Source organism: Varanus komodoensis, unplaced genomic scaffold (assembly GCF_004798865.1).
Source record: "Varanus komodoensis strain SLA01 unplaced genomic scaffold, ASM479886v1 scaffold8, whole genome shotgun sequence".
NCBI classification, from domain to species: Eukaryota; Metazoa; Chordata; class Lepidosauria; order Squamata; family Varanidae; genus Varanus; species Varanus komodoensis.
Genome location: NW_025336481.1, coordinates 16,601,998 through 16,624,381, shown reverse-complemented (window position 1 = coordinate 16,624,381; position 22,384 = coordinate 16,601,998). Strand labels below are relative to the sequence as shown.

Sequence of the window (22,384 nt, the reverse complement as noted above, 5' to 3'; positions counted from 1 at the left end):
CAATGGATCCTGCAGGTGCAACAAAACTAGTGGAGAAGGAGAAACTTACACTACCTTGTTTTAGAAACCTTTTAACCACTGTATCTATATCTATATATCCATACTTTCATTTTCCAAGAAGAACATACCATACAACCTACTGTCTATAATGAAATACTCTAATTTTATATTTATTGAATTCATTTATATCTGACTTTCCCACTTTTGAAGATGTCCTACAAGCTTGTTTACTGTCTTGGTAGGAGTGGGCTTCCATGTTGTAGATTTTCTTCCATATAGCAAAGAAGTACTCATCCCCAAATGAAATCCATAAGCAGAGTCAATAACTGGAAGTGATTTGGGAAGTGCCAATAACACTGACTGCTGTATGTACCCACATTTGTCCAAGTTCCTTAAACAGGAACATTTGACCAGGAGATTTACATCAGGATTTATCCACTGAAATGAAGAAGCAGATCTGCATGGCCAGACTAGTATCCCAGAGCTGCTTACTACAGGACAGGTCCAAAAGAGAAAGTGACAAAACAATACTTAGTGTCTGCTTTCAAAGCTAAAGCTGCTCCAACATGCCATCAACTAACTATAGCCTATCTTGAACATGTATACTTCCTCTTCACAGATTTTGGGTGTCAGGATTGCCCTAACATAAAAATATCCCACTAGCTTAAAGCTAGTACAGTGGGCTGCAAACCCAGATGCTGATTTTGCCCCCTTAGCTACTTGGGGTATGATGTTAGGGTATCTCTGAAACAGTATTATCACAATCTAAAGAATCTGCTGTTGATATGTTGTAGCAGTACCTGTATTTCTTAAGCTAATTTAGCATTCATATTGCTATAGAATAGATAAATCCATTGTCTGTCACTTAATACATATTTTTACCAAAATTATTTTAGTGGATTCGATCACTGGCCTTTTCATTAAGTACCACATACAGAGGTTTGAAAATGATTGCATTTGTTCTAATGTAGTTTGTTGAATATGTCCCCTCAAACCTGCTGAGAGAAAGATGAATAAATAAGCAAGCAATTCAGTTTTTCCTGTTTTTGTGATTTGCAGCAGTATTGTTGAACAGGATGTAGGCATTGTTCATGCCTATGCTGCCCCCTCAGTCATTCTATCTTAAAAATGCCACTACCTACTATGTAATTATTTGGGAAGTGTGATATACTTTTTTGAGTTTTTTTTAACATGACACTGATTGTAAAATACTAAGTTGAGTTAATGATGTCAAATCAGCAAATAACATGGAATAGCCTATTATTGTTTTGTTGCCAACACATCTAGACTTCACCTGCATCATGCCTTATTCTAGGGTGAAATATGAGTTGGCTTAAGTTAAATTAGTTTGGCCTAGTTTATGACTTGGCTATCGTTTGATATAGCCCTTAATCTTGGTTACATTTAGACATTTTCAATTGACTGTGCAATATAACGTGTGCTGGCTCAGTGGAGTGCTGGGAGTTTTAGGACTTTTTCTATCTAAACATGCATAGGCTTACACCTCAACTGTGGTAAGATAGGCTTATCTCTCAACATTTAAAATAGTCTGTGTTGCACTAGATCTAGCTTTAACACAATTGCTACATTCGTAGGGACAGTTCATAGACTGTGGGAGACCTGTAGAAATTATGGAAGTCTTCTGTTCACATAGCTGCCAAATGAAATAGATAAAGGTATGGCCATTGGGATCCCAGGGTCAAGTCTCCACCTATCTATGAATGGAGTCTGTTCTATATGATTGCAAGGTGTTTGACAAACAATCATGGCTTCCTAACAACCCTGCGCATGCTGATCAAATTTTCAGTCTCCCCTGCTGGCATGGTTTCTTGTGTCATCTGAACCCAGCAAGGATGGGTTGTCAGGCTGGACTGTTGGACTGTAGTAAGGTTCAGGGGTGGCTTGTTACCCACCCCAGCAAGCCCCCCTCGCCAGCTTCAAATGACATGAGAAGTTGTAACTCTGAGGGTAATTATGTAAATACAGTTGACATGCAACTGGTACATACAAGATAGGTTATGGTGGCTTATGAAGCCACTTTGCAATTGGGTGAACAAATTAGTCTTGGGCAAGTTGTTTCTTAACCAAATCTACCTTGTGCTGTGCTCTGACTTCTGTGAACAAAGCCAAGATATATGTGTGTGGTGGTAATAAACTTTCCAATGCTTAAAATCTTATTTTAAGTAATGAGAAGCTCAGTATTTCCCTCCTGAGCTTCTTGTTGGCTTCTTGTTGACTTGGGACAATTCCAGTAAGCCTTCAATGAAATTTGGCATGCTTCCACAAAATGCCCTTTGACTCTGAGATACAGGTAAACTGTGCCTTCTCATATCACAGACCTTTTTCTTTAGAGGTTTTAATGTGACATTTTGGAGCAGCAACAGTAAGCAGACCAGTCTTGGAGTTTCAGTCACTGCTCTTAGAATTTACTCTTTTGAGGCTAAACAGTAGAGGCAAGGGCAATGCATATCGTTCCAGTATCAAGGTCACTTCCTTCAGGCCATTCATATGGTTTCCAAGGCCGAAACCCAAATACGTACTCTTTTAAAGATAATTATTTTTAAAAACCCAGTTTGCTTACAGAAGGGAAACACAAAAGCCTTATGGTAAAAATATCAAAATGTGTTAAGCATCTGCATAAGAATTTTTCCCCATAGAAGCCAATCTTATTTTATGATTGGGCCTTAGAGGCTGCAGCTGTAATGGTATTGGTTTCCTGCAATAACAATTGATCTTACTCCTTGAATATTAGTATAAAACCTAACATGGAAGCTAAAATAAATTTAAAATTTATCTTATTTTTACTTCAACATGTTATGTGCCATCAAGTTGATTCTGACAGTGATCCCATGAATGAAAGACCTCAAATGTGCTATCCATCATCAGAACCCCTACAGTGAAGCTTCACGATAACAACTGGTTAAACACTATGAATGTATATTTCCTAATTTTTATAATAATAATTTATAATATAAAAATATAATTTTGTTATATTTTTCCTACATACATTCCAGTGATTGCATTCATAGAATATAGATGTGAAAAGTACTGAAAGGTAGTATTTATTTATTTATTAAAACATAGTACTACCCCACTCCCCATTCTGTTCTTCAGCTCTTTGGAACTAGTTGCAAAGGTATAGTAAGATGCCCAAAAGACTGAGTACAGGAGTGGTGGGGTCTGGTTCCCAATACACAAAGCAGCATCTTTGAAACTATAGGTTTCTCTTAGCCGAATTCACAGATCACAAACATTTATCTTCCACCTCTCACCACAAACATACTTATTACCCCCTCAATGGCCCTTTATATACTGACTGATTTGCATAATTATGCATGTCCTCATATTGTTTTAATCTGGTAATGGTGACTTGTTGGGATCCTTAACAAATAATACGGAATTCCTAGGAACTGTTGGATTGTAGTATGATTTGTTAACCATCCATACAAGTCAGCCTTGCCAGGTTAGACACTTGTTGCCTATCATGATCTTGTGGACCAGGTCAGCGTGCCTTCACTTTTCACCCTGGCTCACCACATACATATATGCTCTCTTGTTCGGTCTTTCATATGTGTCCATGCATATACACACCATCCATACAGGCACATATATATGCATGCCAGAAAGCAACCCATGCATTTTCATGCTTCCACATGTACACGCACACTCCTTTCACTCTAAACACACAAAAATCCACTGTTTTTCAGGACAGTCTAGAATCTCTCTAGATCATTCTAATAAAGAAGCAAAATTCCAAAACCCATTCTCCCTCCCATACTCACATATATGCAGTCCATATCTGTTCAGATATGTGAACATAGAATACAAGCCCTTTGCAGGCTTCCAGATATCCTCTCCTCTCCCTTTCTGGCTTACCATTACACTCTCTAGCCTCCTGCTCCTTTCCCTAACCTCCCCCATTCCAACTTCCGAGAAAGCAGCAAGACCCCTTTTTCTTTTCTTTTTCAGTTTCTTTTCCTTGGTGGTTGGGTGCACTGCAGAAGAAAATTTTAGTCTGCTGTCACTTGCCATATTCATTTCCTAAGAATTTATTTGAGCCCCACATCTACCTTAGAAGCATTCTTGGGAAATAAAATGGCAGTACCGAGAAGCTCTTGCTCCACTTTGAAGTGATCTCAGATATAAGTAAGAAAAATTATTTGTTTGCTTATTTATTTAAGTGGGAGAAATGGGGTGCCTTGACAAGCACCATGGAAGGTGTCCAGCAACATATTGGTACTCACATTGCCTGCCGCCCGTCCTGAATTAGATGATCTTGTTTTTTTCTGATTGGTGTTTTTGTTTACTTGCTTCTGTACTCACTCAGAGTGGAATAGACCGTAGAGCTAAATAAGGTTGCAATAATAAGCAAACTTATTTGAGAGTAAGTCACATTGAATTCAATGAAATTTAGACATGAGTAGAAGATAGTGCTGTAGAAAACATCCACACCAAACTCTGAGAAGATCCAGTGGTGAGTTTTATAACGGTGCTCTCTCTCTCTTAGAATCTACTCGAGATGCTTAAATGATACTTGGGCATTTACAAAAGTTAGTACATGATTACCTTAGAACAGTCTTTCCCAATCTAGTATAAACAAATGGAGGACACCAGGTTGGAAAAGACGCTTAGGACAACAGATCCAGATAAATCTGATACAACCTTCTGGACAACACATTTGGACAAAATGTAACTATTTATACAAATGTTTTATCTTTTATCAAGTTTTGTCAATGCAAATAAGAGGAAACATTTCAATTTGCAGGCTGTCCAAGCTCCTTTGTTCCCTACATTCCTGACAAGATACTGTCCTAAGAGTTTTTAATGGTTTTGCCAATTTTACTGTAGAATATTTATAATTTCCTTTGAAATAACATTTTGAAGGAAGTGGAAAAGCTGTTACAATGTGTATTTATTTCAAATTATACCCAAAACTTGTTTTATTCAAATCCAATAATCATTGTAAACAGGAGATAAAGATTTGGGTTCTTAAATGGGTTCTTCAACTTAGGTGTACTTTCACTCTTGAAAATGGGTATCTGCAAAACAGTCTGTTGTGACATGACTGGAACATTACAAATCCACAAAATTTAAAACATCTTATGCTTGAGAGGTGTTATGGGGAGGCTTAAAACTTGGACAGCTGTCAGATTTGACATCAAGAGATTTCTTGAACATCTTGAACTTGTGTCAGTGTGCACATGTGTGTATATACCTCATTGCCAAATAGCTAATTACTTTATTTCATTGTCAGAATTTTGATAATTAAATAATGCCACAATATTATTGGAATGCATGAAGTGTTGGTGTTTATTCCTAGAAGGTAGTTGCCTCTTTGGTGTAGCTACTTTTTATTTTCTCTTTCTTTTCAGATGAAAGAAGTAGAAGAGTGTGTAGAAGAAATGCTAATAAGACTGGACGAGTTCTGTGGTATGACTGATATGGTATGTGCTTAGTGCAACTTCTGTAGACCTTGGAGAATGTAGCTGCTTTCTCTGTGCTAGCTTCTGTAGAGGCCATCTTGTGAGTGATTTAGAAACTATGCAACTCAGGCAAGGCAGCAGTCAGCTGTGGTAGAGAGAAGGTGCGATCTCGCTCTCTCCCTCCCTCTCCCTCTTCCTCCCACACAGGCACACACGCATACACATTCTTTCTGAGGCAGCCATCTTGATAACAACCTTCCTTGAAATGGTTTTTATTACAGAGAACAGTGATGGTTGAGCCACAAGGTGGCACTATGGTGCACTGATATTTAAGGGCCTAGACTAGTGCTCTCTGCTAGTAAATTTCATGTGCTCCATACATACATACATACATACGCCCATTAGGGAGTATGAAATACTCTTATGGTTTTTTAACAATTGCTGCTTAAGCACTATAAAAGTTTAATATTAGGTTTTCCTAGTCTTGTATGTTCCCTTTATAGTTTTCTAGAGAGGATAAAATCTAAAGACATGAAGATCACAGTTGCCCAGTGGTCATTTTGGGAAAATGTGCTCACTAGTGGTCTTGAATTTATCTTTTGAGGGAGTCATCAAGCATATTCGTAGGAGATTCCATGCTCTAATGTCATGATGATTAGATTCCTTCCAGCTGATGATTTAAAATGTAGGATAGGGTATTGCTAATATTGCAATCCTCAGTAACATAGCTGCAGACTCATTTCAACCAACAACATAATAACACGATAATAGCATTCTTCATCACTGCTCTATAGGGCAATATCATTTAAAATGTTTAGTAGAAATGAAATGCGCTATGCTGTGACTGCACTCCAATTTGGGACCTTTTTTATTAGGTACTATACAAATGCATAGTGAGAAAATTATGGCATGCATCAGCTCAGTTGAGGGAGCAATGCTGTGGCAGTCCGCCTAAAGGCTTCAAATATGTTTGCAGTGTGAACTGTAGGTTGAAACAGTAGGTTAAACGTCTGTTTATTATTACTGAAGCCATTTTATTATTTCCTTCTGATAATTAATTTTTATGTTTGAAGCTGCAATTTGTATCTACTTATCTGTGAGTATGTTCTATTGCAGGCATTATACATTACTTCTGAGTAAGCATGAGTCAGATTGCTCTGTCTGGATTTAATTATATTTTTATATACGTATTGGAAAATAGTACTGTAACTGGAAAACCAAAAACTACTTTCCACTGATGAGTAATTAACATTAACCTATGCTTCTTTTTAAGCCACTCTTTGTTTCTGGTTCCTTAGCAGTTTTTGCCAGTTTCCAATGCAACCAAAAATAATGAAGACCCACTTTTTGGCCTTTATTTATTTTGCAAAGTGTATATAAGGCTTTTATAAGTGTGTAAAAGGCTTATGGTGTATAAGAATAATTATGAAAAACACTAGAAGCACCTAAAACGCTTTACTAAATGCACCAAAACAATTGCAGACATATAGTGATTAATCTGATTCAGGTGGTTGTTTCTCTTTCAAGCATGGATCTGTTCATACAAAACGGTTAGAATTCATTGCTCTACAGTATTTCGCAACTTTGAAAGCTGCCAAAGCAATACTCTCTCCCACTTTCTGGATTCTTTATGGAGACAGTTGTATTGATACTTCTTCCTAAACTGGGTTTTTAAGTGGGGAATATTTGTTCTCTTGGCATTTTGACTGTTTGCACATTCAAAAATCACTCCAGTAAATTCAATAAATGTTAAACCTCCCTGGAGAATTTCCCCAATCTCTTTTATGGCAAGTGCTAACTTAGGAGTTTGTTTGCTTTGTGTTATCCATGAAAAAAAAATTCTGCAACTCGAAGTTTATGAATAATTAGGTTGTATACAGATTATTGATCTTATCTGACAGCATTAAAGTGCTATGTTTAGTCTGACGAATTTGTACTTTGCAATGCTAAATACCTGCAGTAGCAGGTTCTTTCCAGCTGCATATGAAACGCTATCTGAGGCTAATAAAATTTCTTGTCATCTTTCAGAATCACTTCAATTCTTGCAAGGGATTTATAGCCTTATGTGTTGTTATCAAGAAATAGAGGCATTGTTTCACTTTGTGAGTCAATAAAACATTCTACATGAATTTGTTTAGCTGTTTTCAGCATCCTACTTCTCTGGACATGTTTAGCTGTCACAGTTATTTTACTCAGTGATTCTTTATGAATATATTTGCATACAGTCATATAAGGTTTTTCCTGTGATTTATGCAAATCTTTATATTTTGTCAAAGATGAAAATAAAGTTTTTTTTCTTTTTAAAAGCAACTGTTAAATTCATAAAATGAAATAAGTTGCATTAGACAGATATGACTTCATTTTTCTATTCAAAGCAATACAATTCTACCTAAAGGAGCATTTTCATTTCAAAATGGCATAATACTGTGATTGAACCTTGATTATATTGTGCAAAAACCTCTCCTTTGATAATTGATTAATGAATTTCTCATATTTGTAAATATAATGGCCTTGTTTGGCAGGGACTGGCTCCTACACAAAGCTACTGTTTGAGATATAATTGGAGTTCCCTTGGTATACCATCCACCCCACTTCTCAACAGTTTTCCTGCCTGAGTTGACATAGATCTTCTTGGGATAGGTGTTGAGTATGGACTTCAGCATCCATACTGAGACCGCATTGGCTGTAGAATCTTGGGATTTCATGGTTATCATGAAATCGTGGCTCTATCTTAGATAATGTCAGCCCAAGCACCAGCTTGCACTCTGGAGCTGGTATTCTGCTTCAGATTTGATAAAGATGATATTTGGGCAAGAGAGGCCATATTGGCTCTGTGGTCATGCAAAGATTGTGATCAAGTTGAACCTTTAGCCTGTAGCTTCCTTGGAGATTTAGGAAGAATTTTAGTGGTTCCAGAGGATTTTCTTGGAGGATTTTTTAAAAAATTTTTGGCAGCTGTAGTTGGAAATCCTGTCAAGGTCTACCAGTAATAGAGAAGAAACCTGGAGTCTTACTTAAATTGCTTCAAGTTTGTCTTGACTCAGTCATAGAACTCTTAGCTCCTGCTATTCTGGAGAATTTAATGCAATGAGATTATTATACTACAGATGGTGGAAGCCTCACTGTGAACAGGACTGAATGCAAGTAAGAACCTCACTCTGAGTTTACTCTGCAGTAATCTTGATGGTGAAGAAATCTTATGTGTTTGTACAATGTCAGCTGCTATTTCAGGTAGTATATTTCATAGTTCATAAGAATTCAAGAGATTGAATAGTGAAACCTCAAAAGCACATTGTATGCAATTTTATATGGTACCAAAAATGTTTGTATCTTTGGTAATTTGGATGTCATCTTTTGATAAAGTTTGAAAAGGATGCAGCTTGAAAGTTTGAAAAGAAAGTAATTCAGCCTTCTCCAACTTGGAACCCTCTAGAAGTTTTGGATTCCAACTCCCTTCAGCCTCAGCCAGCATGGCCAATGCTCAGGGATGCTGAGAATTGTAGTCTAAAATATCTGGAGGATACTAGTTTGGGGAATGCTGGGTAGTCATAAAATTATTGATACCTTTCAGCTAGTGCAACCTGAGAATGTAGATAAGCTAGTTGGAGAGCTGGCACCTAGCCACTGTTGTTTTGATCTCTTCCCCTTTTTAGTCAATAAAAGCTGCCACAGCTTATTTGAGGTCTTAGTCTTCAGAGGTAATGAACACCTTCTTAAAGCAGCATGTGGTACCTGCTGTACTTAAGAAAGCAATAGTGAGGAGCTTGCTAATAAAACATGATTCTGATAAAATTTGATATCTATATGATAAACTTTGATATCTGTTGTCCAGCTGCTAACCTTCCTCTTTAGGACAAAGTGATGGAGGTGACTTCTTTACACCAGATAGTTTGGGATCCATTCTGGACTCAAACCTAGCTTTGGAAGAGAAATAGTGCAGTGTCATGTACAGCCAGTGTAGTATGGTGACTGGAGTGTTGGACTGGGGTCTGGAAATCCTGATTCTAGTCTCTCCTTGGCCACAAAGCTCACTGGGGGAGGAGCAGGATTATGTAAGCCACCTTGAAAGGAGGAGGACCATGTACAGACAGAACCTAGCCGGACAGTAATCCACATTCTGGTAACCTCTCATTTGGATTACTTCAATGTGCTGTACATGTGACTGCCTTTGAAAATGGGCCAAACACTGCAATTGTTCTAAAACAGGGCAGCTAGATTGCAAATGGGAATTGGCTTATAGCAATATATTACTCCAGTCCCCTTCCAACTGCATTGGCTGCCAGTTCAAGTCTAGGCACTATTCAAAGTGCTAGTATTAAGACTCAATACCCTAAATGATTTGGGAACAGGTTATCTGAAGGAATGCTTTGTCCCGTATGTAGCTACCTGGATCCTAAGGTCATCTTCAGAGGTCCTTCTCCAAGGAGCCCCCTTCAAAGGAAGTATGGAGTGTGGCTACCAGGGAGGGACCTTTGCAGGTGCGGCACCCCAGTTACAGAATGAGTTCCTCAAAAAGTTGTACCCGGTGCCTACTTTGTTCTTTTTGGTGCCGGGTGAAAAACCTTGTTATTTGCCCAGTATTTTCATAGTTAATCTTTTAGTTTTTAATATTGCATTTTATCCTGTACTGCTGCTATATCTCTGTGCTGATTTGCCTCTTCTGTTGAAGATGTTCTTGAGTCTTCCTTTGAAGATGTTTTGGAAAATTCCACTGGCTTAAAATACAACTGCCCTAATATTGATTGAAGTGGTAAATTTGAACATACTACATCCAGCACACACAAGTGCAAGGTGCCATTGTATTTCGGAACCCAGTCCAAAATATTCTATTAACCTGGTCTCTATTAATATTCTATTAATTCTATTAATATTTACAATATTTAGGATTGTAAAGGTTATCTATTTCAGATTCGTCTTTAACAGTGTTTTATTTTGCTTACTCTTGAGACTGCTTCTCATTGCAATGAAGTATTCGTAAGATCTGATTCTTAAAATGTATCTTGTTTGTATGTTCTCATTGTTATATGCTGACTTGTGAAGGTGATCAGGTGGCCTATAAATAAATACTGAGTTAGGAAATAATTATTTAGAATCCTTTGCTCAGTTAGTAGTTTAAATATTTTTGTAGCTGCACGTTTTTGTTTCTCTCCTCTCTTTGAAGCACTTAAGTTAATGAGAAAAGCCAAAAAAATGACTTAACAGCTCCCTTATAGGGTATTACTGTTATTATATAAGCACATTTCTGTATTGCCCATAGTGGAAGCTGTCTGGGCAGTTTATAAAAAAGAATAGTCACCCTGAATAGCCACCTTGAAATGGAACTAGTTACTTTTTCCTCCTCCTAGAACAGAAGATTCCCTGTGAGAAGAGACCAAGGTCCTAGCTAGTCCAGTATTTTGTTTCCACAGTAGCCAGTCAGATTTCTGTGGGAAGCCCACAAGCAGGAAGTGAGCACAATAGTACTGTCCTGCTTGTGTTTTGCAGCAAGTGGCATACAGAAGCACACCGTCTTTGATACTGCAGGTATTATACAAACATCACAACTAGTGGCAGTTGACAGCCTTATACTACATCAGCTTGTCAAAAAACTCCATGAATATGTCATTGTTGCAAACTGCCCAGAGAGCTTCAGCTACGGGTTAATATAGAAATGAAACAATTATTAACAGCTTGATGAGCTGACAAAAATATTTTATAGCATTTATATTATCATGAGTAGTACCATTCCATTGCATCTATATATACCCCATCTTCCTCCTGCAAGGAACCCAAGGCAGCTTACAAAGTTCTCCTCCTCTCCATTTATCCTCACAAGAACAACCATGTGAGGTAGGTTAGGCTGAAAGTAACTGACTGACCCAAAGTTACCCAGTCTTAGCATCATTGTTGGTATGGTTCTAAAATAGGCCTCAGATGTCTCTTTTCTGGCAAAAAACCCAAAACAAAACAAAAACAAACCTTAATCTTGTACCAATTATCTGTGTCTGCATTTAGAGGAAAATGGCTGCTTTGACCTTGTAGTGGTGTAGGGTTTTGCCTTCAGTGTTGATTAATATCTTCTTTGTTTTGTCTACATCTGCTGGCTGCATTTGTATTACATGTTCTTATGTTGTTTTCCAAATTGCTGTTTGAGTTTTTTTCTTTCTGCCACTTTCAACCTTAAGAACCTTCACTCACTCATCTTTGGCAAATTCAGGGTCAGTTTCTAAGCCTACTCTGCTTCTTCCAATTTAAAAGTATTTCCAGAAATGTAAGTGATCATTGCAGCAAAAGCAGCAGAGTCTTGTAGGATCTCGCAGGCCAATGCATTTATAATGGCATAAATTTTAATAGAACAGTGGATGCCATTATGCCATTATGATGGTTCAAATCTTTAATATCTCAATGGCCGATTCCTATCTCAATGGCCGATTCCAGAAGGTGGTGCTGGGGGACTGTGGTTCTGCGCCATGGCAGTTATGCCATGGAGTTCCACAGGGGTCCATTTTGTCCGCCTTGCTATTCAACATCTACATGAAACCGCTGGGAGAGGTCATCAGGAGGTGTGGGCTGTGGAATCATCAGTACGCTGATGCTACCCAGCTCTACCTCTCGTTTTCAACCAATCCAGGTGAGGCAGTGGCTGTACTGAACCGGTGCCTGGCTGAGGTAATGGGCTGGATGAGGGCCAATAAACTGAAGCTCAGTCCGGACAAGACGGAGGTCCTGTTGGTAGGTGGTTTGGACTTTGGGGTGGGAGACCTGGACCTTGTCCTGAATGGGGTTGCACTCCCTCTTAGGGACAAAGTTCGCAGCTTGGGAGTGCTCCTCGACCCTGAGCTGTCATTAGAAGCTCAGGTGACGGCGGTGGCGAGGAGCACTTTCCTTCAGCTTCGGCTGATCCATCAGCTGCGTCCCTACCTGGAGAACGATTGCCTGGCAACAGTGACACATGCACTGGTAACTTCCCGATTAGACTTCTGTAACGCGTTCTATGTGGGGCTACCCTTGAAGACGGTTCGGATACTTCAGTTGGTGCAAAACAGAGCTGCCAGGTTGCTGACAGGGACTGGGCATTGATCTCATATAACCCCAGTTCTTCATCAGCTTCACTGGCTCTCCATTGAAGTCCGGGCCCAATTCAAGGTGTTGGTTATCACCTATAAAGCCCTCAATGGCTTGGGACCTGATTATCTAAAGGAATGCTTGCGTCCATATATCCCCTCCTGCCCCTTGAGATCGGCAGCAGAAGCCCTTCTCGGGGAATCCTCTGTGAAAGATATTAGGAGGGTGAGTACCCGGAGGAGGGCCTTCTCTGTGGTGGTGCCCCACCTATGGAATGCGCTCCCCAGAGAGGTCCACCTGGCGCTGTCATTATTTGTTTTTCAGCGCCAGGCCAAGACCTTTTTATTTAAAAGTTATTTTAATTGTTAATTTATGAATTGTATTTATGGGGTTTTTATGTACATGCCGAGATGTTTCCGGTGTTTTAACTTTAATTGTATAAACTGTTTATTTATGTTTATATATTATTGTTGTAAGCTGCCCCGAGGCTTTTTGCAAATGGGGCAGCATAAAAATGGTTTAAATAAATAAATAATATACCACAAGGCAGTTTTTTGTAAATATTTGTGCAACAGAGCCAGCTACCTGGGTTAAAGGAATACAAAATGTATATGATATCTTTCTCTGGCTCACTTTCTGTTGGTGTAAAGAACATGGTCTTTTAGAATTATGCAGATTCTGTATTGGGAAGTTCTGAAATTCTCAGCTGTAGAGAGCCTAAGGTTCACTTTAGACATGAAGGTATATGGAAAGCCACATGTGGATGCACAGTGTGAGGATGTGTGTGTTATTGTGCTTGCATGTGTCCAAAAGCTAAAGTATATAAGGTATTTTTACAGTTTATTTAGTTGGATCTAATGATCAATAAGGAAGTACCTAATAGTGTAGGAATGTTGAGGATTGGTAGCTGTGGACTGATCTGTTTCTGGATGGGAAACCATTGAGAAATCTAGGTTTCTAAGGGAAAGGCTATTATACTGTCATAACAAATAAAACAAAAATATATGCATATCTAAAATGGTTGAAAGTTGTTCTGGTATTTATTAGCTGTGTTTGCTAATATAGAATTTCTCCCTTGTCAATGCAGATTAGAAGAGATACATTCCAGCTCTTGGATAAGGCATTTACGCAAATTAAAGCCAAGCTGATAGAAATGAACAACATCTATATCAAAGTGGATTAATTAGAGGTTTGTTACTTGCATCATGCAATGCTTGTCTAAAGATGTGCATTTGACATCTGTTCTGAAAATGTTTGCACAGCCTTCCAGCCAGAGAGCCTATGGATACCCATTTCCTCTCACTAGGGAAAACGGTTTTACATTTGGAGAGCTATGCTGTGTATGAGGTCTTGTCCTGTCTAAATAAAACTTCACTGTGTGCCTAGAGTCCAGGGTGTGCTACTTTCATTTCTGAGGGAATGATGGTTGTGAGCAGGACAGAATTGTCACCTCCTAGGAATTGTGGAAGGCTGAATTGACTTTGGGGATAATGAAAGGGCCAGGGTGGAGAACTGCTTTGTATTTATGGAAGACACACATGTCCCTGTGAGAAGATAGGGTCCATAGTTCTGAAATCCTTCTGGCTGAGATAACTAGGGAGTTGGTTTTGCAGGTCAACACCTTGAGAGTGGAAGCCCCTAGGGGTTTGAAGGGAGCCTTGGTGAGGACTGTAAGCACTGTATTTTGACTTGATGAAAAACTATGGCCTGGGAGTAGACTAATTAAGGAGGCCCCCCTCAGGATTCTTCTGACGTGTGGATGGGTGCCCAAAGGGGAGTTTGCCAAACTGGAGCCTAGAGCTGCAACTTGATTTCTGAGGGTATTGGGCCACAGACCAGCTGACAGGCACAGTTCCAGAATGTCTGGGACACCTGGAGCTATAGGATTTCTGCCTGAGATTTGAACCCATGCCAGGAATGCCTGTCAGGTATGGTCTAGTGGTGGAATTTATCCTGGAAGCTAGGAAAGTTGAGACTGTCTAGGTACATTAGTTCCACTTGATTAGGGGCCCCTATTCAACCTCCAGGCAGTAACTTTAGGAAGCTTGCATCTTGGTAGCATGTATGTCCCTGATTGAAATGATCCTAGAGGGTCAGAAGAACAACCAGATTGGGGACAAAAAGGTCCACTGAGTCAACATACCACAGTCTTTTTGGCCAGTTTGGGGTGATGAGAATCACTTGGGCACATTGATCTCTTACTCTTCTGAGCATGTTAGGAAAGCGGGTTACAGGCAAAAGGGCACAGAGGAGACCCAGAAGCCCCTTGCTGGTCAAGAATCTGTGAATTGTGTTTCCCTTATTTGGTAATGGGTGTCTAGCCTGAGAAGCTTTGCCTTTTGTGGAGAGGCAACGAGTATGATGCAGAGGAGCCCTACCTGTCGTGTCAGTGCTTCAAAGACCTCTAGATGCAGGGACCACTCCCCCAGGTCCAGGGAATTCCTGCTGAGTCATTCAGCTTGAATGTTTAAGACTTGCCTCTGATACTTGGCTCTAATGAATTTGAGATGCTTCTAAGCCCAGCAGAACAGCTTTGTAGCCTTCTCTTAGAGTGTCCTGGCACAAGTTCCCATGGCAAGAGACTATCCTGTCCATGAGCTTCACCAGAACTCTGAGCTGTGCCATTGCTTTGTAGCAGATGAAGGAAGCCAGGTGACTCATGCTATTCTGCCTCACTGGAGAGGGGGGTCATTATGTTCTTGAGATTGTCCAGGGTCACCCTTCAGTAGAAGGACTGAGTTGGGGAAAGCAAGCTCTTCTTCTTCTTGATCAGAAATCCCAAGTCCTGTAGGCCTGAGAGAGTGATCCGATGTTCTAGACTAGTCTGCATAGGGGAGAGGATCAGAATGTTACCCAGATAGGGATGGCACTGAACTCCCCTGACTTGGAAGAGAGCCACTAGTGCCAGTAAAACCTTGGTGAAGACCTGCAGAACAGTGGCCAAGCCAAACAGGAGAGCCCTGAACTGGTACTGCGCCCAGTCATAGCTGAAGGGGAACAATCTGTGCTGGGCAGGGCAGATGAGGTTGTGTAGGTATGCTTCTGCCAAGTCAACTGCAATTGGAAAGTCTCCTTCCATGAGAGATTCATATATGGTCCTGAGGGTCTCAATTCTGAATTTCTGATTCCTGAGGTCACAATTTACTTTTTTGAGTCCATGAAAGGCTAGACCGCACCATCCTGTTAAGGTACAGGGAAGAAGAATGAGAAGACACCCTTCTCCCATTCCTTCTATGGAACCTTCTTCGTGGCCCAGATCTGAAGCAAAAGGTGAATGGCTATGAGAGTTTTCAGGCACTTGGAGGGGTCTCTGAGCTTATCAGTCTTGAAGAAACTGTCCAAGGGAATCTTCCTGAATTCTAGGGAGTATCCATCTTCAATTGCTTCTAGGCACCTATGGTAGGAGAAGGGCTACCTCCAGATATTTGAGAAGGTATGAAGTCTCACTCCTGCTGGAGGTGGCAGACCATACTGAGCAAGTCTTCCTCCCCTGACAGGGGGATCCTGTGTTTGAGACCCTGCTGCCATTTTTGCCATTTCCTGGAGATGGAGGGGGATGAAAAGACAAAATGATGTTGGTTTTGCCTGAGGCAGCTAAGATTCCGTTTGAAGGTGCTTGGTATAGCTTTCCTCCTGTCCTTGCTTTCTACTGGGACCTTGCTGAACATCTGGCCAAATGAATTTTCCAACAAAGAGGATGCCTGCCAGGTTGGATTTGAATATAGCACCCACTCTCCAATTACAAAGCTAGATGTTCTTTCCTGTGACCATGCTAGAAGGTGCAGACCTGCCCCCAGTTGGAAGGCATCTAGGGTGGCATTTGCTAGGAATACTGCTGTTGAGGCCACTTCAGGTGAAGTCCTGGGTTGCTTTGTTCAGCATCCTATTTGGAAAGAAAGCACTGACTTTCATGAAGATTGCTCACATCACTTTGGTAGAAGTTGTGGAAGCTCTCATGGAGGTGGCTGTAGCCTCCAAGCATCTGTGCAGGTCCAAGTCAGGACATCTGTCTTCTTGCTCAGATTGCAACTCATTACACATGGCATTCAGAAAGGCTCTCGAACTAAAGTTGGATGCTGGGTCATCTACCCTTGGAACAGCCCAGTTTCTGCTTCATGTTATACTGAAGACAGTAGAAGTTGTTGCAGTAGTGATGAGAAGATCTAGGACTGGGCAACTTTTCCTGGTCTTTGTTCAGGATTTCCTCCAGGATGAGAAGCAAGGAAACTGGGGGATGAGAAGGAGGCATTGTTGGGATGGCTGCTGTAACTCCTGCCCTCTTTGCACAGCCTCGTGTGGTTTAGGAGTGCCAAGATGCTATCGGAGCTAGAAATCATCCTTGAGAAAGCCTCCAAAATGAAGAAATGTCCTTGGGACTGCCCTTTGTCACTGTGGTCTTCAGAAAGTGCATTCTCCTTGGGATCTGAAGAGGAGGAGTGCTGGTGGAACTGAGACCTCACAGACCAGGAACCCAGCTAGGGAGGAGATAATGATGGATGTCTTCCCTTCCCTCACCTTGGCTTTTTTGGGCCATGGTCCCAAGGTGCATCTGCACAAGACCTCATGCACCTCCCTTTCAGGAGGGCCTCTGTTCCTAGCTCCCTCAAGGAAGTCTCTATATTTTATTATTTATTTATTTATTAAAACATTTTTATGCTGCCCCATTCGCTGAAGCCTCGGGGCGGCTTACAACAAAAAATTAAAATAACATTTTAAAATATATACAATAAAATACAAATATATAATATAAAACATACACTATAAAACAAGCCGCCCTGGCCAAATAAAATTCAATAATATTAACATTTAAAATACTGCTTAAATAAAAAGGTCTTCGCCTGGCGCCGAAAAACAAATAACGACGGCGCCAGGCGGACCTCTCTGGGTTGTCTTCCATTCCAGATCTGTCTTCCATTCCAGATAGGTATAGTTCCTAGTGGATGGGAAGGTGGCAGCACCTTGAATTGGAGCAAGACCAGCGCCTTCTCTCCTAGGGGGTGAGTGGGGATAAAAATTAGGGCTCCCTCCCCTAGAGTGGCTACTGAGGGAGTACATAGATGAAAAGGACATTTTTTCCCTTTTACACACAGCTTGTGTATTGTGAATGCAGGATGTCTATGTGAGGTAACTTTGTGTGAATCACTGGAATGATATTCTCAGTTTAAGAAGGTAAATGTTTGTGATAGCTGGGAGCAAGTTTGCCTCTGGGACAAGGCATGTATGACATTGTTTAATACTGCTTCCAGTGACTTAAAAGTGTTTGTGGCATTAGGTCTACAGAATTCTTAAGTTACAGACTCACTTGCTGTATGAAGCCATACAAAATAGTTCATGTTAATGGAGGTCAGCAAAATTTACATATGTGAAAATTCATGAAACTTATCTGCAGATTTTCTTGGCAGAAGGAATTTCTTTAACCTATTTGCATATTAAAGTATTTGAATACTTTCCAGTCTAGAAAAAGCAGCTTGATGCTATCTGAAAGACTGATTGGAAAGATGTGGCATCGATCTGCTGCCAAAATTCACCAAAAGTTACTTTCAAACAATTTATTGCAATTCTGAAAATTCAAAAAATGGCTTCAGAATTTTTGGTGGTAATGCTAAAGATGCCTTAATGACTAGGCCATGTTGCAGTGCCAGCTTGTATTCTCAGTGTAAAACTTTTCATTTAACTTGGTGTAATGCATTTTGGGGTAGAGGTAGAGCAGTCATTTTAACTGCTAGCCATGGCTTCTTCCTTTCTTCTCTTTGGACTGGCAAGAATTAGAAGCTGTGCGGTGTGATCAGGTCAGTTCTAGTCTACTTTGCATGTGTCATGCATTTATTTGTTGTGATTATTGCTCATAAAAAGCACTGTGGATGCTGGAGAAAGTAGTAACCCAGGAATGACTTTCTTAAAGTTAAGGTACTGAACTAAGACTCTGTCTCAACAGCTTTTTCTTTTCCAACATTTCTAGGCATTTGTGAAAATGGCCGGACAGTATGTTTCTTCCCCAGAAGAACAAGTGCTTCAAGCTGAGAAGGCTTATGCCATCTTTCCCTGAACTCACTGGAAACTGCTTGGGTCAATAACTATACCTTCATTTTAAAAAGTAAGTGTGAAATATCTTTAATACCTGAGGAAAGGTGTGTTGAAAATGCTCTCCCTTTTGTCACTGAATTCATCTAGCATTGCTTTTTAGTATTTATTTAAGACATTTTTATGCCACCCCCATCGCAACGAAGCCTTGGGGCGGCTCACAACAGAAACAAAATACATAAATAACAACAATATAACAATAAAAAATTATTTAAAAACCCCCGGTGCATCTCTGCTAAAAATTTAAAATCCTATACAGACAAATAATTTAACAATTAAAATAAGTTTTTAATAAAAAGGTCTTAGCCTGGCGCCGAAACACAAATAACGACGGCGCCAGGCGGACCTCTCTGGGGAGCGCATTCCATAGATGGGGCGCCACCGCGGAGAAAGCCCTCTTCCAGGTACTCACCCTCCTAATATCATTCACTGAGGGTTCCCGGAGAAGGGCATCTGATGGTGATCTCAAGGGGCGGGAGGGCATGTTTGGACGCAAGCGTTTCTTTAGATATCCAGGTCCCAAGCCATTTAGGGCTTTATAGGTGATAACCAACACCTTGAATTGGGCCTGGACTTCAGTCGGGAGTCAGTGGAGCTGACGGAGAACTGGGGTTATATGAGAACAACGCCCAGTCCCCGTCAGCAACCTGGCAGCTCTATTCTGCACCAACTGAAGTATCCGGACCATCTTCAAGGGTAGCCCCACGTAGAGTGCATTACAGAAATCTAATTGGGAAGTCACCAACGCGTGTGTCACTGTTGCCAGGCAGTCATTCTCCAGGAAGGGACGCAGCTGATGGATCAGCCAAAGCTGAAGGCGCTCCTTGCCACCGCCATCACCTGAGCTTCTAGAGACAGCTCAGGGTCAAGGAGCACTCCTAAGCTGCGAGCCCTGTCTCTCAGACGGAGTGCAACCCCATTTAGGACAAGGCCCAAGTCCCCCATCCCGAGGCCCGAGCCACCCACCAACAGGACCTCCGTCTTGTCTGGATTGAGCTTCAGTTTATTGGCCCTCATCCAGCCCATTACCCTGGCCAGGCACCGGTTCAGCACAGCCACTGCACAGAGCCATATTCCCCCAGCACCACCTTCTGAAATCGGCCATTGAGATAGGAGCGGAACCACTGGCACACGGTGCCTCCAACTCCCAATCGCACTAGCCTATTCAGAAGGATACCATGGTCGATGGTATCGAAAGCCACTGAGAGGTCCAGGAGAACTAACAGGGACACACTCCCCCTGTCTCTCTCCTGCACAGGTCATCCTACAGGGTGACCAAGGCAGATGCAGTACCATACCCGGGTCTGAAGCAGGACTGAAATGGGTCCAGATAATCAGTTTCATCCAAGAGTGCTTGGAGTTGTCCCACCACCACCTGCTCTAGCACCTTGCCCAGGAACAGGATGTTGGCCACCGGTCTATAATTGACGGCCACCTCTGGATCCAGGGATGCCTTCTTTAGGACTGGCCGGACTACCGCCTCCTTTAAAGGGGCAGGTACCCGGCCGTCCTTTAGAGAGGCATTGACAACCTCCAGGATCCAGGTCCCAATCCCGTCCTTGGCTATCTTGAGTAGCCAAGCTGGGCATGGGTCTAGTAAGCAAGTGGTAGGGCGTACTTGTCCAAGCACCTTGTCCACATCATCAGGCCACAACAACTGAAATTCATCCATTAATTGTGGACTCGACAGCATTGATGGCATCTCCCCAGTAGAATCTGATTCAGTAGTAGAGTCACGCTCGTGGCGAATCTGAGCGATTTTCTCCCTGAAATGCTTGGCAAAGTCATCACAGCGGGCCTTCGAGGGTGGCATAAGATCTTTATTTGGACCCGAATGTACCAGTCCCTGCACCACGCGAAAGAGCTCTGCCGGACGGCATTGTGAGGAGGCAATGGAAACGGAGAAGAATTTCCTCTTCGCCATCCTCACTGCCACAGCATAGGCCCGATAGTGGGCTTTTAAGTGTGTTTGGTCAGAATCACCCTGTGATCTCCTCCACCTACACTCTAGATGTCTCCAAACCTGCTTCATCGCCCGTAATTCAGGTGTATACCAAGGAGATGAACGGGCTCTGCCAGGTGGGAGAGGATGCTTGGGAACGATTGTGTCAATAGCCCTGGTCATCTCCTCATTCCACAGTTCAACCAGGGCATCGACAGGATCACAGCCTTGTCAACCAGAAAATCCCCCAGAGCTTCCAGGAATCCATCAGGATCCATCCGGCTCCAGGGACAGACCAATACAATCGGGTCCGCACCCTTACAGAGGGAAAGGCTGCTCTCGAGCTCAAACCTTATGAGGAAGTGATCTGACCATGACAAGGGCGTCAAACTTAAATTCCTCACCCTCAGATCACCCTTTTCCTGCCCCGTCGAGAAAACCAGGTCCAGAGTGTGTCCACATTCATGGGTTGGGCCAATGATGTGTTGAGACAGCCCAGTGGCCGCCATGGAGGCCATGAAGTCCTGAGCCGCCCCGGTTAGAACCGTCTCGGCGTGGAGATTGAAGTCCCCCAGGACCAACATCCTGGGAGTCTTCAACACCAGGTCCGAGACGATCTCCGTCAGCTCAGGCAGGGAGTCTGTTGGGCAGAAGGGTGCACGGTACACCAACAGAATCCCCAATCTGTTTCGGTCGCCGAACACCAAGTGGAGACACTCCAGCCCCTGCCTCGAGAGGACAGGAAGCCCCATAAGGGAAATAGAAGCTCAATAAACCAGAGTGACCCCCCCTCCCCTCCCTCCAGGCCTGGTTGGTGCTGGACCAGTTAGCCGGGCGGGCACAATTGTGAGAGGGAAACATCCCCCAATCACCCACCCAGGTCTCTGTGATGCAAGCCAAGTTGGCCCTCTCATCCATGATCAAATCATGGATGAGTGTTGCCTCATTTTGGACCAACCTGGCATTAAGCAGCAGCACCGACAGGCCCGGAGGGCAGTTGACAAGTCTACCTGGAACCCGCCAGCTGGGGGAATAACCAGAAAGAGGGACAGGTGTTAACCATCTGTCCCTCCTTCTTCTATGCTGACCTGTTAGACCCCCCAACGCCATAACGTCCATTGCCCATTACCACCCCGATGGTGGCGCCCCAAGCTCCCCTGGCGACATCATAGTAAAGCACAAGATACTCCAATTAAAAGCAATCTAAAACCAACAATTAAAACCATTAAAAACATCCTTCCGTAATCCACCGCTAGCCCACAGATAAAACCAAACCACGGCCAAAGCCCCTGGCCTGGCCAGCCCAGCCCCCTGCTTGGCCCCCGAACAGGTCCCAAACGGCGATCGCCCTTAGGCCGTCGCCCTTAGGCCGTCGCCCTTTGGCCGCTGGCCCAAGGCCACCGGCCCCAGTCACCGCTGGCGCTTTGTGGCCCGCAGGGCCCCTCCCTGTGCCCCACCCCGTCCCGGCGTGTCTCTCACACACGCCAGGGGATGCAGGCTGGAGCAGGGTCCTGGGCCGGTGGTCCTGGCCTCTGCGGCGGGGCAGTGGCAGCAGCGGGCAGCAGCGGGCGGCGGAGCAGCGGCGACGTCTGGACGACGCGGGCTCCGGGCAGCACGGGTGGAGGTGGGGCCGTCCGGCAAGCTAGTACTAATGCATTATTGTGGTATGTGACTGCACTTAAAACTATATTGTTTCTTTCACTGAATGAGGGCTGCTTTGGGGGATTGGCAGAATACTACTTTGTAAGTCACAGGGGTGCATTTTGATCCCCATGTGCTGATAATCACTAAGGCTGCTCACAGTGTAAATGTGCAATTTCCTACCTGCCTGCATGTGAAATATAGAAAAAATAGCTATTATTTTTCTCGTAACATTGAATGCAGGCTTACCTTT

The 22,384-nt window shown here is 42.4% G+C and overlaps 1 protein-coding gene across 1 annotated transcript in view; it reads left to right on the top strand.

Annotated features, from left to right (window-relative positions):
• Positions 1–22,384, top strand: part of BCAS4 (breast carcinoma amplified sequence 4) — a 63,252-nt gene that overhangs the window by 17,451 nt on the left and 23,417 nt on the right. The window contains 3 exon segments of the mRNA XM_044455169.1: positions 5,373–5,444; positions 13,555–13,656; positions 18,427–18,561. Coding sequence (XP_044311104.1) covers positions 5,373–5,444; positions 13,555–13,656; positions 18,427–18,561 — 309 coding nt within the window.